Genomic DNA, 18,087 nt, shown 5'->3' with positions numbered 1-18,087 from the left:
AATGGTACCCGCCGAGTGCTGAAGCACGTAAAAATCATCTGTCCTCAGCTGCAACACTCACTACCGAATTCCAAACTGCCTCTGGAAGCAAGATCAGCACAATACATATTTGTCGGGAGCTTCATGAAATGGGTTTCCATGGGCGAGCAGTCGCACACAAGCCTATGATCACCATGCACAATGCGAAGCATCGTCTGGAGTGGTGTAAACCTCACCGACATTAGACTCTGAAGCAGTGGAAACACATTCTCTGGAGTGATGAATTACACTTTACCATCTGGCAGTCCGACGGACCAATCTGGGAGAGCGCTACCTGCCCCAATGTGTAGTGCCAACTGTAAACTTTGGTGGAAGATGAATAATGGTCTGGGGCTGTTTTCATGGTTTGGGCTAGGCCCCTTAGTTCCAGTGAAGGGACATCTTAACGTTACAGCATACAATGGCATTCTAGATTATTCTGTGCTTCCAATTTTGTGGCAACAGTTTGGGGAACAATTTGGGGAAGGCCCTTTTCTGTTTCAGCATGACAATACCCCCGTGCACAAAACGAGGTCCATACAGAAATGGTTTGTCGAGATCAGTGTGGAAGAACTTGACTGGATTCATCTTTGGGATGAATTGGAACGCCGACTGCAGTCCAGGCCTAATCGCCCAACACCAGTGCCCGACCTCACTAATGCTCATGGCTGAATGGAAGCAAGTCCCCACAGCAATGTTCCAACATCAATTGGAAAGCTTTCCTAGAAGAGTGGAGGCTGTTATAGTAGCAAAGGGTGGACCAACTCTATATTAAATGGCCAGGATTTTGAAATGAGATGTGACGAGCAGGTGTCCACATACTTTTGGTCCTGTAGTGTATCTGCCTGCCATCAAAAGGAAAACACAGATCAATCGATAAAATGGTCAGATTTTTTTCAAAGATTACTACCTTAATGAATATTCTCCATAATATTTCTGTCTGAAGCATTGGTTCAGAAGAAGTTCTTATGGACAACTGGCAGGGATTGGCAGAGATCCATGCTAAACAAAATATTTGACTTGCTGTGAACCGCATTGTATAAGGTTATAGTAAGTCAGTGATATCATCTATAGCCTAGATGTAAAGTACAGCCTCTTGAAGCCAAAAACAGCATGACATTGGAGGATTTCCACCAGACCTTCCATCTCCTTCAGACCAATAGCAATCCCATGCGGTATCCATCCGTCGACAGCCTGGTGACGTGTCCAATAGAAAATCATCAGACCAAGCCAACAAACCTAACCTGTGCAAGATGACGGGTCCCCCACTCCAAACACATACAGCTTCAACAGATGGCCAGGCTGAGATTGGTTGAAATGGTGTTTGCTGTCCACAAGTCCCGATTATTGTCACCCTATTACCACCTCCTTGTCATCCCCTGATCCCGAGCAGCATCCAGCTGATGGTGAAGGCCCTCTGTGGCAGCCAGTGGGATGTCAGTGGTATTAGAGCCCGTTTTCTGAGCCTCCTTGGCTGAGATTAGAGCAGTTTCCACATTTCCTTCACTCAGTGACAGGTAAACTGTCAGACATGGAGCTGACATCTGAGCCATATGAAAGCATGGAGAGTGATAGCGTTGTCACCTTCAGATGTAACACCAAGGACAGAGAGAACAAGAGAGAAAGAGAGTGAGAGAAATGAAGAGTGATCATTGCAGATGAATGTTTTTCCAAATACAGCATGTGTCTCACTAGATAAGTTTGGGGAATTCAAAATCAGAGCCCACACACAATGTCTGTAAAGATTGTTCAAAGAGAGGCCAAGAACGCAGGTAAGACAAATGGATGAGACTAACACAAGTTCGTGAAAGATGAATAGTCTAATGTGTGAGACCAGACACAATGGCGTTCTTTAAATGTCTCCTTTTATCTCTTCTCCCAAGCAAAAATATAATACAGAAGTTAAAGTTTAGACCAGAAAATATAAAGAGAAAGTTATCAGAGGAAGCGGTTTGAGAATGGACTTGTCATGGGTCAAATATGCCCAAAACAGATGATTGGGGACCTGGCTAAGGCCTGAGCCCTGGGAGCGTTGTGACAGAGCCAAGGATATGGGCCATGTGGAACAGCCAGGCCAGCCTGACTGGGACAGCAGAGCACAATCAGGCCACGATGAAAAATGAGCAGAGGGAGAGGGCGAAAGAGAGAGTGTGAGAGAGAGAGGGATGCAGGGGAGAGAGGGTGAAAGAGAGATGGGGGTGATATGGGGAAGAGACCGAAGTAGAGCGAAAGAGGAAGAGAGAATGGATGAGAGAGAGACACTGGGCTCTGAATGTGGTCCGCTTTGTGACTGTGGCCTAGATAGTCTTGTGATAGAGAGAGAGAGACAGCTTGGCTGAGGCTGGTCAAGGGGCTGGATCACAAGACACACCTGACTCCTCTGAGGATCCCTCTAACAATGCAGTGAATGAGTGAGCGTTGCCTCTCGCCCTGCGGTCCCCCGCCTAGTCCCCCCGTAACCCCCCTCTGGTCTCATCAGCACACCCCTCTCCACCCCCACTGGCCTTATTTCACAAGGTGCACCTCTGACGGACGTCCTACAGGAACTTAAAATGGTAAGGTGGCTCTGGAAAGTTACAGTCGCAGAGAGAACAGAACACCACTAATGGTGAGGTGGCTTTGGAAAGTTACAGAGTCCTTTGACTGTGACGTTAACTCCTGTGACGTTCTATGTCTACTGCAGAATAAATGTGTGTGTAACAGCAGAAGACAAAAGCGAAAAGGACTAAGCACCTCTGAGGAAATATCCTTCAGTTAGTTTTATGGATGTCAACAGAAGCGGCTCACCAGCTAGGGCATTAGGGGCGGCATCCCACTTGTGATTGGTCCAACCCCAAAAATGTTTACCCGACAAATATATATTATATAATTCATGGATTATGTTTTAAATGCTTATAAAAGTGTGGTAAATGTGTACATTTTCCTGCTTCAAATATATATTGTTCAAAACAAGCTATTTAGTTACTTACTACTCTGCCCCTCTGTGACTGCCAGCAGTGGCAGCTCCACCTCCATTGGGTGCACAGGCCGTGCGAACATTACTTGAATTGTTTTGCCAGCAATTTGCTATGAGGGGGAACTGCCCCAATGACAGGATTTCATAGCATAAATTATAACATCACAAAGTAAATGGACCGTCCTGGGGTGCTCAAATGTGCGTTCAGTCAGAACTTCTGGGTCTGCTCTAGTCTGCTCCTCCCAATTAGTCTCTTGAACCAGACGGCTGTGTAGGACTAGATGTGCTCTATCAGGTACAGAAGGTGCTAAAGCCAAAAGCTAATTGTAATTAACTTGTAAATAAATCATCGTAACAGTCATAGGAGCCTGGGACCTGATAAACCGGACAAGAGTCAAAGGACAGAAGGATACACTAGCTAGACCCTTCTCTTCACTGATCTGGTAGGACAAAAAAGCATGGCCAATTGTATTGTTTCCCTCCGATGTTGTTTATCATGTTCTACTGTTCTTATCAGGTTCTTCAGGGTGACATGTGGACTAAAACAGCATAAAACCTGGTGTATCAGAAAGCATTATCAAATTAGCCAGCTAGAGTAATTTCGAGAAACATTGAGAAATAGTTTGGTAAATTATTTGTAAAATTCACCAGTTATTTGCCATTGATAAGCAGCTGGCCATTGCTAGCTGGTAGCTTGCTAACTAGTTAGCGCCCACGTCAATTTCAAGTCGTTATAAACTCATATCTGACTAACTCGGAAATATGAAGTTATTTCAGAATTAACTGAACTGGCTAGCACATCATGCTTTGTGACATTATGTTAGCTAGCTATCCCCAGTTAGATAATGTGTTTGCACTTACTGCATCGGCATGCTTGTTGGGTTATCAACCATATTGGTTAAATCAGATGTGGTCAGAGAGAGAGAAGAAGCATTTATAAAAGGATGCTTCCCCTGTAGATCATGTACCTCTTGTAGCACCAGAAGGAAGTGTTCTAACTTTGTATGCCCTCAGACTTCTAGGACCTATGAGATAAAGTCAAGTATTTATATGTTACAGTGTTCTTGTAATAAGACTTCTATTGGAAAAACATCCCACGCCTTGAAAGTACGCCTTGGAGAACATAAATCCACTATTAGACCTCAAGATATCACCGTGCCAGTTGCGAGACACTACATAGAACAAAATCATTATATTAATGAATTGCGTTGCGTAAGAATCGAAAAAGTTCATCCACCATGTAGATGAGGTGATTACGACAACAACTTATTCCAAAGAGAAGCCATGTGGCTATATAAATTAAACTCCATCTCCACACGGTTTCAATTAAGAATTCGATTTCACCTCCTTCCTATAAGCCAAATGTACTGTTATACAAGAACACTGTCCATATATCAGATTTAGCACATCGTTTAACAGTTGGCCCCACATATTTATGAACGTCTGTGCCTGCTGTCCTTTGTGGTGGGCTATCTCATGAATTGATATGATGTATTCAGGTGAGCGGACACCTGGGGCAGTTGATTCGTGAGTTGCCCTTCGTGCCCACTCCCATACCCTATAATTCTGTATTTCTTTGTGCCTAATTTGTATACATGCAGACCAGAAAAGCCACATCCAGATGAGTGGCAACCCTGATTAGAAGCACCTGCTGCTAACCGGTTATTCTCTACAAATGCTGTTTTGAATAAAAACATTTTTTTTTACCTACACACTGAGGAAGGCTGTGAAGCCAAAACGTCTGGGTACGCTATCCCCGATGAAGTGAAAATAAAAAAATAAAAATGTAATAATGAAGTAAGCTTTTTGAGTGCGAACCACAACACCTTTTTGTTTATCTGAATTCATCTTCTCTGGGAGCGCTTTTGATGCTTGTTGGGTTATCCCCTGGTGCACTCGTTCGTTCGTGAGCTGGCTGCTCGTTCTAAATAGTATGAATCTGTTCAAAACAGTAGCAGCATGTGCAACAGTGGTCATTCGTTTTTGACAAGCAAAAGTGAAACAGGTGCATTTCTGCTGTTTGCACAGATCCCTTTATATAAGGTGCATTCGGAAAGTATTCAGATCCCTTGACTTGCCACGATACAGCCTTATTCAAAAATGTATTAAATCGTTTATTTTCTTAATCTACACACAATACCCCCACAATGACAAAGCAAAAACAGGATTTTAGAAATTTTTGCAAATGTATAAAAAAACTGAAAAAAAATCACATTTACATAAGTATTCAGACCCTTTACTCAGTACTTTGTTGAAGCACCTTTGCAAGCGATTACAGCCTCGAGTCTTCTTGGGTATACGGCTACAAGCTTGGAACACCTGTATTTGTGGAGTTTCTCCCATTCTTCTCTGCAGATCCTCTCAAGCTCTGTCAGGTTGGATGGGAGCGTCACTGCACAGCTCAGCTATTTTCAGGTCTCCCAGAGATGATCGATCGGGTTCAAGTCTGGGCTCTGGCTGGGCCACTCAAGGGCATTATGAGGCTTGTCCCGAAACCACTCCTGCATTGTCTTGGCTGTGTCCTTAGGGTCGTTGTCCTGTTGGAAGGAAAACCTTTGCCACATTCTGAGGTCCTGAGCGCTCTAGGAAGAGTCTTGGTGGTTCCAAACCTCTTCCATTTAAGAATGATGGAGGCCACTGTGTTCTTGGAGCTCTACTTTGCTCCATTCATCTTTCCCTCAATCCTGACTAGTCTCCCAGTCCCTGCTGCTGAAAAACATCCCCACAGCATGATGCTGCCACCACCATGATTCACCTTAGGGATGGTTTCAGGTTTCCTCAAGACGTGACGCTTGTAATTCAGGCCAAAGAGTTCAATCTTGGTTTCATCAGACCAGAGAATCTTGATTCTCATGGTCTGAGAATTCCTTAGGTGCCTTTTGGCAAACTACAAGTGAGCTGTGATGCCTTTTACTGAGGAGTGGCTTCCGTCTGGCCCACTCTACAATTAAGGCCTGATTGGTGGAGTGCTGCAGAGATGGTTATCCATCTGGTAGGGTCTCCCATCTCCACAGAGGAACTCTGTCAGAGTTACCATTGAATTCTTGGTCACCTCCCTGACCAAGGCCGTTCTTCCCCGATTCCTCAGTTTGGTCGGGAGGTCAGCTCTAGAAAGAGTCTTGGTTGTTCCAAACTTCTTCCACTTAAGAATGATGGAGGCCACTGTGTTCTTGGGGACCTTCAATGCTGCTGTCATTTTTTGTTACCCTTCCCCAGATCTGTGCCTGGATACAATCCTGTCTCGGAGCTCTACTGACAATTCACCCCATGGTTTGGTTTTTGCTCTGACATGCACTGTCATCTATGGGACCTTATAAAGACAGGTGTGTGACTTTCCAAATAATCTCCAATCAATTTAATTTACCACAGGTGGACTCCAAATCAAGTTATAAAAACATTTCAAGGACGATCAATGGAAACAGGATGCAACTGAGCTCAATTTCGAGTCTCACAGCAAAGGGTCTGAATACTTATGTAAATAAGGTATTTCTGGTGTTTTATTTTTAATAAATTTGCAAACATTTCTAAAAACCTGTTTTCTCTTTTTCATTATGGGGTATTGTGTGTAGATTAATGAGGAAAAAATTATAATTCAAGCAATTTTAGCACAAGGCTGTAACGTAACAAAATGTGAAAAAAGTCAAGGGGTCTGAATATCGTCCGAATGCACTGTATCTTCTCAAAGAAACTTCTGGTAGTTTTAAAACGTATTATATTTCTGTCATGCTGCTTTGGTGACAACTCCAACCATCATGCGTCCCAGGTATTCAGCCAATCAGCAGCTGCCGCTGGCTGCCACCCAGAGCTTGTTATGACTATTGTGTTTGGGGTAAAGCCTAATTCGTCTCAACGTCTCCCAGAGCTTTGTTCTGTTCAGCCGGGAATCAATCTTCTAAATGGACATCGAGGAGGACAGGGTGCGCATCTATTCTCACCACAGTGACTGCTCTCTTGCTCTCTCTCTCTCTGAGATGATGGATCGACAGCGGAAGATGACTGCGACTCAGCGCATCCCACTGATGACTCACCCTCTGTGAGACCTTACAACCCTCTTAAAAAGGGTCTCCAAAGCCGTAGCTCACAGGTGACAAATCCCAGTGCTCAGCGCTGACATTCACTCCCTCTTGCTTCCCTTCTTCTTCACTTTCCCACATGGCTGCTGGGCGTCTCACTTGGTTCAGCTTTCAGAGCCTCTATCCACATCTCCGGGGAATCTGGCCAATGGTGTTTGAGAGTCATTTGTTGCAATGTAATGCTTAAGGCAAAACCTTGCTCTGGTAATGAATAACACTGGAAAGTGCAAGGGATCAATTTCACAGCGTACATTTACGGCCTGTAATATTGTCCGTCTGGGTAGGGGAATAAAACCTCCAGTTTAGAAATACAAATTGATCGGGGGGGGAAAAAAAGCATCTACACCTACCTATGCTGTGATGGCTTATGGGATTTGGGTGGATTTTTGGCGCGCTGCAGATAGATAATACTTTCAAGGTGGCTAATCCATTTAAATATATCCCACTCCTACACATCATACGGTATCTATCATCAGCAAGTGAATGGTCACGGCAATTACTGCACGCAGCAAACTTGACAGTCCTCCAGGCTCAAGCAGTCTTGTTCTGGTTCTAGCGTTACAGATCCCCTCTGATTTTCTCTGAAGCAATGGATGGAGCTTCAAAGAAACCCAGCAGCGTTCAGGACATAATGAAGGCAAACATAGGATTCAAAACAGTGTGTGAGATAGAGAGAAGAAAGCAAACCAATAGACGTTGAAACTCTGTTTGGACAAAGTAATCAATGGTCAAATCCCTTCTTAACACGGCCTTTTACCCCCCCCCGCCTCTCAGCTTTCCTCTCTCTCCCTTGCCTTCGCTGTGATTTCAGGAATCATTACTTTCCATGATGGCTGTTTCTGTCACACTCCCGCTCTCCCCCTCTCTGGCATTGTACCAATAAAACTACTCCTACTAATCTTAATCAAAACTGGCGTTCTCATCAGTTGCATCCTCTGATATTTACTTAGGGGAATATAGGCACTGCAGTTCCTAGAATTCATGGTTGGCCCATCTTCAGTCCATCAATAATGGAACATGTCATTGCCCAAACTATACTTGACATGCCAATAGATACTGCAAATGTTCTCCAAGTCAGTAGAGATTTATGATGTGCAGAAGCATACCCACACACCGTACCAATTCAACTCCTGGTCATTACACTGTGCAAATTGTAGTAGAGTAGACCATCACTAAATATAGCTCAACATCGTTCTTATGAAAGCAAGTCAAAGTTTATGAAAGAGAGTTTCCTGTTTAAACAGGAAGTTATGTTATTATACAACAAAAATTTTAGTAATAGTCACTGTGAATGGGGAAAGGATTTATGTAGACCTACAGTACCAGTCAAAACTTCAGGCACACCTACTCATTCAAGGGTTTTTCTTTATTTGTACTATTTTCTACATTGTAGAATAATAGTGAAGACATCAAAATGATGAAATAAAACATATGGAATCATGTAGTAACCAAAGAAGTGTTAAACAAATCAAAATTTATTTTTGATTTTAGATTCTTCAAAGTAGTAAATTATATATTTTGATTTGTTTAACACTTTCTTATTTACTACATGATTCCATATGTGTTTTTCATAGTTTTGATGTCTTCACTATTATTCTACAATGTAGAAAATAAATGAAGAAAAGCCCTGGAATGAGTAGGTGTGTCCAAACTTTTGACTGGTGCTGTATATATAAAAACAACCATTCCCAAAGCAAAATAAACAATGAATCACTTTGTCTCTGTGCTGAGCTCTCTTTCTCTGGCTTCAGGAGAAAAGTCTGAACTCTCTCAAGAGATTTTTCACAGAGCAAGCAAGATGTCACCTTCAGACATGCCTAGTAAATGCCAATTTATGCTTGATCTGTACATGTGGTCCGGAGGCTCCGTACATAGGGTGTGACACAATTGCAAAGCTTTCGGAGGCCGTATCAAGCTCCGTACCACATCGCCGCGTGCCTCCCAAATGGTGTAACAATGCAGAGGGCTCCGTATAGCGCCGCATTGACATGATTGGTTGACAGTAGTTGGGGGCGGTACATCCCGTATAAACACAAACTCACTTCCTTGACAACAAAACATAATCTTTATGATACCTCGTGTAGGGATTTCAAAGACATGAAAATGAGTTTGACCTCCCGGAAAGAGATCGGGGAGGTCATGGGTATAGATGCCGGTAAAGAGGTCAATAGAATGCAGACCGTGGGGGATAGATGGATCCCGGATTGGCGCAATTTTCAACAAATCTGATCTAACAAAGTGGATATTTGTCAAATCCTTCATGATTGCTGTAGTTATTGTAGCAGGCCCACAATGTGGTTACTAAAATCAGATTTGGATATATTTGGCAGTTTTCACTGCATAACATTTAAAAGTAGTCCCTTTTTAAGGTTTAGAAGAAGTGACGGCTAAATTCTAACTCACATTCGTATAAGCTGGTAGCATAGCTCGCATACAGAAATCGGTGGTGGTAGTCTAAGTTGTTTTTAACTGTAATGCAGTTGATTGGTGAAGATGACAGGATTGACATCCATACAGCATTGAGGTTGGGGTTGACATCCATACAGCATTATACTCTGACTTTTACCTCAACATAGTGTGAAATACACATATATACCACCACATATATACCACCGCCTAAATGTAGTCTAATTGTGCTGAGCAGCAAAGGGGAGATTCGGGATGGAGATGCAGGTGGGAAAACCGTGCTGTCTTTACTTCATGCTATCTTGGCAGAGCTCCTATGTCAAGCACCGGGAAACGGACTCCAACGTCTCAGAAGAGGTAAGGTCTTGTCTTTTTGTTTATCCAGTTGCTTGTAATTAGCCGGATGGCTATAGAGATTAGCTCTGAATCACTATGAGTGACGCAGTGCAGACCAATTTATAGGATGCACATGACAGCTCCCTGAAGCACAAGTATGAATGCTCTCCCTTTTGCCATGGCCGCATCGCAGTAAATGCTGTACGGCCACTGCAGACGTCGAATTGACCATGCAGAGCCTTTAAGAGTCCAACACGGCCACAGGGGGGCCAAAGCAACCGAAAAAAAGGAGTCTGGCCAGTGAGAGCCTGCCTCTACAGGAAAGATCCACAATGAGGCTAGCGTGATTGATACACTCGGTAAAGTTATTTTCAAAACTCCTTGCCGTTTGTTTTCTGGTGGCTTGGCATGGGACCAGGCTTGCCAATATTATGGTACAAACAGTACCGACAGCTGCTCAGGTTTGGAGTCCTTGGGTTTTGAAAAGCAAACTTATCTATCAGTGACGGCGCTAGACAGGAACATCTGTGGCCCACATGAGGTTGGTGGCACCTGAATTGGGGAGAACAGGCTCGTGGCTGCTCAGGTTTGGAGTCCTTGGGTTTTGAAAAGCAAACTTATCTATCAGTGACGGCGCTAGACAGGAACATCTGTGGCCCACATGAGGTTGGTGGCACCTGAATTGGGGAGAACAGGCTCGTGGTAATGACTGGAGCGGAATAGGTGGAATGGTAACGACTACATCAAACACATGGTTCCCAGGTGTTTGATGCTATTCTATTTTCTCAGTTCCGGCCATTATTATGAGCCGTTCTCCCCTCAGCAGGCAGGCAGGCCATCGCCATGTGGGTTTTGGCAGATGTCTCCCTTTTGTTGCTCAAATCTGGTCAGTTTGATGGTGACGGCAGCGCCTCTCTATCCCCTCCCCAAGATATTCACCCTCAAAGGGAAACAGAATAACGCAAACGTTCTATGAACCGTCCAAAGCGTATACTGGATGAGAGTGATGTAACCAATTCCACGGCACACAGGAGTGTCTTGGGTATTGTTCAGGAGGCTGTACGAGACTATGAGTGATTGTTGTTTTGTTCCAGTGTCATTTGAGATGGGCTGACCACTTTCACAACTTTTCCCTCTGAAGTTGAATCGCAGGGAGATGAGATGCGATCTAAGGAGCCGATAATTCCCGCCTATCCATAACGCTGCTGTCTTTGTCGCTAATGGGGCTTTGATGTGCCATAGATCTATAAATACAGTGCCAAGCAGAGCAAAGCAGGGAACCTAGAACAAGGATGGGGACCACTTGAGGGAATTAGAATATAAAAAAGACACTGGCCCTACTACCACCTCATTAAAAAAAAACTCTGCTTATTTTAGTTGGGAGGACGCTTCTCCTTGAGACCATTATTTCATTTCCCCCCCAGTGTTATTAAAACGTTGCCAACTTTGGAGAGAGAAAAAACATGCATACAGTAATAATCGACAGCGGGTTTGGGTGCACTTTCGTCTTGGTGTATGTATCCGCTCAAATTCTTTATGTACTAAAGGATGTGTATGAAATGATTGACGTTCCCTTTATCAATTACTCAGAGGAGATAACCACAGAGAGCAATATCATTCTACCAATTACACAGGAGTAAAGTGCTTTGGTGTAATTTGCTGTGAACATTGTGCCACCTGCCCAATTATATTTAGAATATGTTCTGCAGAGACACTGGAGATGGTTAAATAATGAAACTGGTTCCCTACTTCACCCAGATATCATACTCCTGGGAGGGAAATATGGGGTCATCTGACGTGCAATGGGCTCGCATTCACACATGCCCGAACACACACACACACACACACACACACACACACACACACACACACACACACACACACACACACACACACACACACACACACACACCAGCAGTGGCGTGCAGAATGTACAAACAGTATATAAAATGAAAAAAACACAGGATAATCACCAGAGGTTTACTAAAAAAACATGTTCAATTTCCTGTAGGATCTCTAGCTCTCTAAAGACGTTTCGGACCTCGTCTCTCTCTATGCACTGCTGTTTGTTCATGTACTTCATGGCGTACATCTTCTCTGTGTCCCTCTTCTGCACGATGCACACCTGCAGGGGAAATAAGGACAGAAGAACAGAGAGTAGGTTACCCACTTAGGACTGGAACCAGACTCGCATAAAGCAAGTAAAGACAGACGCACACGCTTGCACAGGCACCTTAGTATACAATGATATACAGTATACCAGAGCATGTGACAGGATTGGCTTTTCATAATGGCTGATATTACTGCCCTCCATTAGAATATTTACAATGGGGCTTGGAAAACATGCGGAAAATTACATTTGCAAAAACACACAAACAGTCTCCGACCTCATCATGTGCTCATTAAAAGTTGATGTTTCGTAGAGTGGTGAAATGTCAAGAGCAGGACAGGGGGTATGGGAGGGCAGCCTCATTACTGTAACATCCAGTCATTAGGAAGCTATGACCTCAGCTACTGTTACGCAAACAGTCGCTGCAGAAAATAAACAATGGTTAGGAAAGAAAACTCGATTCTATAAAGAAGTACTAATCTCCAATGAAGAATGCCAAATTCTGACATTATAGAAAAATCAACTGTACCTAGTAAAATATTGAAGTGATCAAATATTATATTAACACACGGTTGATACCTATCACACACAAGTGGAGTAATACAACAATTCATGTAAGTTTAGAACAATTTCACAACTTTTATTTTGATATACTTTCTTTTTATTGAAGAACACAAAAACACAAAACAGGAAGGCAGGTCGAGCACACATTATACGTACATCAGACTAGTTACAAGTAACATCATCTTTGAATTAGAAAACTTCCAAGTATGGATCCCAAAATAATATTTTAGGCTTGGTAAGGCCACACCCCCACTGTTTTGGTAGTTGTAATGTTGTATATTTAATTCTTGGTCTCTTACTGTTCCAGATAAACCATGATATCTGTTTATCCCATTCTCTAAACTGTTTAGGTAGGATTTCTATAAGCAGTGATTGGAACAAATACAGTAACCTCGGCATGATGTTCATTTTGATTGTTTCAATTCTACTAAGATCTAAGGGAAGTGAATTCCACCTGTCCAGATCATCATATATTTTCTTGTCGATGGGAACATGATTTCTTTCAAAAGGTTTCGGTGTATATTTTGGTAGATTTACTCCAATATACTTAATGGATGAAGAGGTCCACTGGAAGTTATATTTACTATTCAGCTCTTGGTGTGGGTATAATTATATACAAGGGCTTGGGTCTTGTGTACTCTGAACATACCCGGAAAATGTTCCAAATGTTTGTAAAACATTCGTCAATCTACTGTAGGGACACCTGAGCCTGGGTCTTTAAGAACTATCAGAATGTCATCAGCATACATGTATACCTTACGTTCACCGCCTCGTATTGTTATTCCCCTGAGGATGGGTATTTTCTTACTGCCTGTGCTAATGACTCGATGTACAAGGAGAAGAGCGTGGGTGAAAGATCACAGCCTTATCTTGCCCTGAGTTTTAGACTTATTGTTTGTGACAAATGTCCATTCGTCTTTATTCTGGCAGTCGGATATGAATGTAGTGTTTTGATGCACTGTATCATATTGTTGAAATCAAATCTATCCATAACATGGAATAGATAATCCCATCCCACTGAATCAAATGCTTTTTCTGCATCTAGACTGGTTAATATAGCATGACGTGGTGTTCTCCTTATGTTGTCCTTCCTGTCTGTCTCTTTTATATGAAACCAGTTTGATACCCACCAATCAATTCTGGGTTTATGTCCATCATTATTTTCGCTATTATTGATGCATACAGTTTATAATCCACATTAAGAATTGCAATAGGTCTTTTGGAATTGCATTCCTTCTTATCTTTACCCTCCTTTGGAATTACAGATACTATGGCTTCTCTCCACGATGGTGGTAGAGCCCCCCCTCCCAGAGTCTAGTTAAAACAGGCCTGAAGTAGAGGTGTTAGTTGTTCTCTGAAGGCTTTGAACCATTCTGAAAGGAAGCCATCAGTGATTGCAGACTTGTTTACTTTTAGATTAGATATTGCATTATTACATTTAATCAATTAATCAGTTATTTCTGAAGTCTATCGTTTTGCTGTGTCCCAATTGAGGGGAGACCAAGTCAAAAAAAAAAGATTGATTGTATGTGCATCTGCCTTCTCTGGTTGCTTGTACAGATTTGTATAGTATGATTCAAATATATTCTGTATTTCATCCCATTTGCATGTAATCATTGTTGTTTTAGGGTATTTTATTTTGAAATATGTATTCCTTGCTTTTTGTTTTCTGAGTCTCCATTCTAGTAATTTTGTTGCCTTGAGCCGGCTTCCTAATATCGTTGTTTCAGGGACCTGAGCTTTTTCTCTACTTCTTCACTATAAATCTGATCAATTTCCTGTTTTACCTTTTAAATCTCACGCATGCAATATACACTACATGTACAAAAGTATGTGGACACCTGCTCGTCGAACATCTCATTACAAAATCATGGGCATTAATATGGAGTTGGTCCCTCTTTTGCAGCTATAACATCCTACACTCTTCTGGGAAGGCTTTCCACTAGATGTTGGAAAATTTCTGCGGAGACTTCCATTCAGCCACAATCGCTTTAGTGAGTTAGGGCACTGATGTTGGGCAATAAGGCCTGACTCGCAGTCAGCGTCGGTATGGACCTCACTTTGTGCATGGGGGCATTGTTATGCTGAAACAGGAAAGGGCCTCCCCCAAACTGTTGCCACAAAGTTGGACGCACAGAACCGTCTAGAATGTCATTGTATGCTGTAGAGTTAAGATTTCCCTTCACTGGATCTAAGGGGCCTGGCCCAAACCATAAAAAAACAGACCACTATTCCTCCTCCACCAAACTTTACAGTTGGCACTATGCATCGGGACAGGTAGTGTTCTCCTGGCATCCGCCAAACCTAGATTTGTCCGTCAGACTGCCAGAAGGTGAAGCATGATTCACTCCAGATAACATGTTTTCACTGCTCCAGAGTCCAATGGTGTCGATCTTTACACCACTCCAGCCAACGCTTGGTATTGTGCATTATGATATTAGGCCTGTGTATGGCTGCTCGGCCATAGAAACCCATTTTATGAAGCTCCCGACAAACAGTTATTGTGCTGACATTGCTTCCAGAGGCAGTTTGGAACTCGGTAGTGAGTGTTGCTGCCGAGAACAGATGATTTTTACGCGCTACGTGCTTCAGATTTCAGCGGTCCCGTTCTGTGAGCTTGTGTGGCCTACCACTTCGCGACTGAGCTGTTGTTGCTCCTAGACATTTCTACGTCACAATAACAGCACTTACAGTTGACTGGGGCAGCTCTAGCAGAGCCGAAATGAACTGACTTGCTGTTCATGTTACGGAGTTCTTCAGTAAGGCCCTTCTACTGCCAATGCTTGGCTATGGAGATTGCATGGCTGTTTGCTAGCTTTTATACAACTGTCAGCAACGGATGTGGCTAAAATTGCAGAATCCACTAATTTGAAGGGGTGTCCACATACTTTTGTATATATAGTGTAAGAGGGTCTTTGAGATGACTATGAGATCGTTCTAAGCTTCCTAATGATTTCTGTAATTTCATCAGTTGCTGTGCGTTACTATTTTTATTGAGAGATGTGGCTATGATCTTCCCTCTAATAACCGCCTTAGCTCTATCTCACAACATAGCAGGGGATACTTCCCCGTGATCATTATTCTCCAGATATAGGATCAAATCAATCTTTATTGAGTACGTTTAAATGCACTGTAATAATTTGATATTAAACTGATTATGGCTGTAGGCAGATTACGCAATAGTCACGTAAACACCTTACTCTGCTTATCTTAAATCGGCATAAGGTCAAAATCGAAGTAAGCATACGCCGATTAAAACATCTGGTTTTCTGGGCAATCTTTCGAATCATTAGGACAGGTAAACACCTTAAATCGGCGTATCAGCGGTGTATTTGATCTGCCCATGTGCTAGCACCAGCCGAGAGCCTCTCTCTGGGTTCAAAACTGAATGTATGCGCTTTAGAAATAGTTTTAATCTTTACATGTCCGAATTCAGAATCAAATATGATCACCAAAAATAACATGGTAGAACGTCTATTTTTGGGGGGGAGATTTTCTGCATTTATCAGACCGCCATCAGCTAGCCTGATTTCAGATGTGTCCATGTAAACAGGATTATTAGGGAAATTGTTATTCTTGCAGAACATGTAAATGTTTTAAATCAAGCTATTATATTAATCTGATTATCCACAATAATTATATTACTGTGTGCATGTAACCGTACCCATTGATTCGTTGAATGCTGGCTAATTCAGCATGCTTGTATTAAATCAAATTGTATTTGTCACATGCGCCGAATACAACGGGTGTAGACTTTACAGTGAAATGCTTACTTACGAGCCCTTCCCTAAGATGCTCAGCGTTCAACACCGTAATGCCCTCAAAACACATCACTAAGCTAAGGACCCTGGGACTAAACACCTCCCTCTGCAATTGGATCCTGGACTTCCTGACGGGCCATCCCCAGGTGGTAAGGGTAGGTAACAAAATATGCGCCACGCTGATCCTTAACACGGGGTCCCCTTAGGGGTGCGTGCTCAGTCCCATCCTGTACTCCCTGTTCACTCATGACTGCACGGCCAGGCACGACTCCAACACCATCATTAAGTTTGCTGATGACAGTGGTAATGTAGGCCTGATCACCGACAACGACGAGAGAGCCTATAGGGAGGAGGTCAGAGACCTGACTGTGTGGTGCAAGGACAACAACCTCTCCCTCAACGTGATCAAGACAAAGAACATGATTGTGGACTACAGGAAAAGGAGGACCGAGCGTGCCCCCATTCTCATTGTTGGGGCAGTAGTGGAGCAAGTTGAGAGCTTCAAGTTCATTGGCGTTCACATCACCAACAAACTAACATGGTCCAAGCACACAAAGACAGTCGTGATGAGGGCAGGACAAAACCTATTCCTCCTCAGGAGACTGAAAAGATTTGGCATGGGTCCCCAGATCCTCAAAATGTTCTACAGCTGCACAATCGAGAGCATCCTGGTCGGGTTGCATCACTGCCTGGTATGGCAACATTTCTGCCTCCGACCGCAAGGCACAAAAGAGGGTAGTGCATACGGCACAATACGTCACCGGGGCCAAGCTTCCTGTCATCCAGGACCTCTATACCAGGCGGTGTCAGAGGAAGGCCAGGAAAAATTGTCACAGACTCCAGCCACCCTAGTCATAGATTGTTCTCTCTGCTACCGCATGGCAAGTAGTATCGGAGCGCCAAGTCTAGGTCCAAGAGGCTTCTAAACAGCTTCTACCCCCAAGCCATGAGACTCCTGAACATCAAATCACATTTATTGATATAGCCCTTCTTACATCAGCTGATATCTCAAAGTGCTGTACAGAAACCCAGCATAAAACCCCAAACAGCAAGCAATGCAGGTGTAGAAGCACGGATAAAATAAAATGGTTGCCCAGACTATTTGCATTGCCCCCCTCTTTTACGCTGCTGCTGTTCTCTGTTATTATCTATGCATAGTCACTTTAATAACCTACATGTACATATCACCTCAATTACCTCGACTAAACGGTGCACCCGCACATTGACTCTGCACTGGTATCCCCTGTATATAGCCTCCCTATTGTTATTTTACTACTGCTCTTTCATTATTTGTTACTTTTATTTATTCCCCCCCCCCCCCACCCCCTTTTAAAACTGTATTGTTGGTTAAGGGCTTGTAAGTAAGCATTTCACTGTAAGGTTGTATTCCTGTTGTATTCGGCATATGTGACAAATAACATTTTATTTAATTTGATGCAGAGTTCAAAAATAATAATACAAATAATAAAACATTTGTTTGCTATCAAGGTGCAGAGTTAGGTAAACTCTGATAAGTCCCTCTGGCCGATCCTACAATCCTTAAGCCTGTGCCTATCTGCACTGTACTTGAAAAAATTGTCTAACCTGGAGAATTCAGTGTGGCGGGCTGAGTAAAAAGTATACTCCCTTTCTGACATATGGAAGTCGCCCACACATCAATCAGTCCTAAATCGTGTATATCTTGTATATAATCTTGTAATCTCCTATTGATCTTTTTAGCAACCTGACTCCTTTTCCTATTGTGATTTGTGCTGTCCAATTTTGATGTTAAAATCCCCTCCCCAGACAAGAGTCTCAGAGGTTTCTGTGGCAATTAAATCAAAAACCTTCTTAAAGAAGACCCGGGGGCGCATATACATTAAA

The 18,087-nt window shown here is 42.9% G+C and overlaps 1 protein-coding gene across 1 annotated transcript in view; it reads right to left on the bottom strand.

Annotated features, from left to right (window-relative positions):
• The window catches only part of LOC129836173 (serine/threonine-protein kinase 32C-like), a 162,989-nt gene that overhangs the window by 34,502 nt on the left and 110,400 nt on the right, over positions 1-18,087 (bottom strand). The window contains exon 3 of the mRNA XM_055902023.1: positions 11,763-11,914. Within this exon, the coding sequence (XP_055757998.1) occupies positions 11,763-11,914 (152 nt within the window). The remainder of the gene's footprint in view (positions 1-11,762; positions 11,915-18,087) is intronic.

This window comes from Salvelinus fontinalis, chromosome 37 (assembly GCF_029448725.1).
Source record: "Salvelinus fontinalis isolate EN_2023a chromosome 37, ASM2944872v1, whole genome shotgun sequence".
Classification (NCBI taxonomy): domain Eukaryota; kingdom Metazoa; phylum Chordata; class Actinopteri; order Salmoniformes; family Salmonidae; genus Salvelinus; species Salvelinus fontinalis.
Note: the sequence above shows the minus strand (reverse complement) of the source record. Positions and strands in the feature narration are given on the sequence as shown.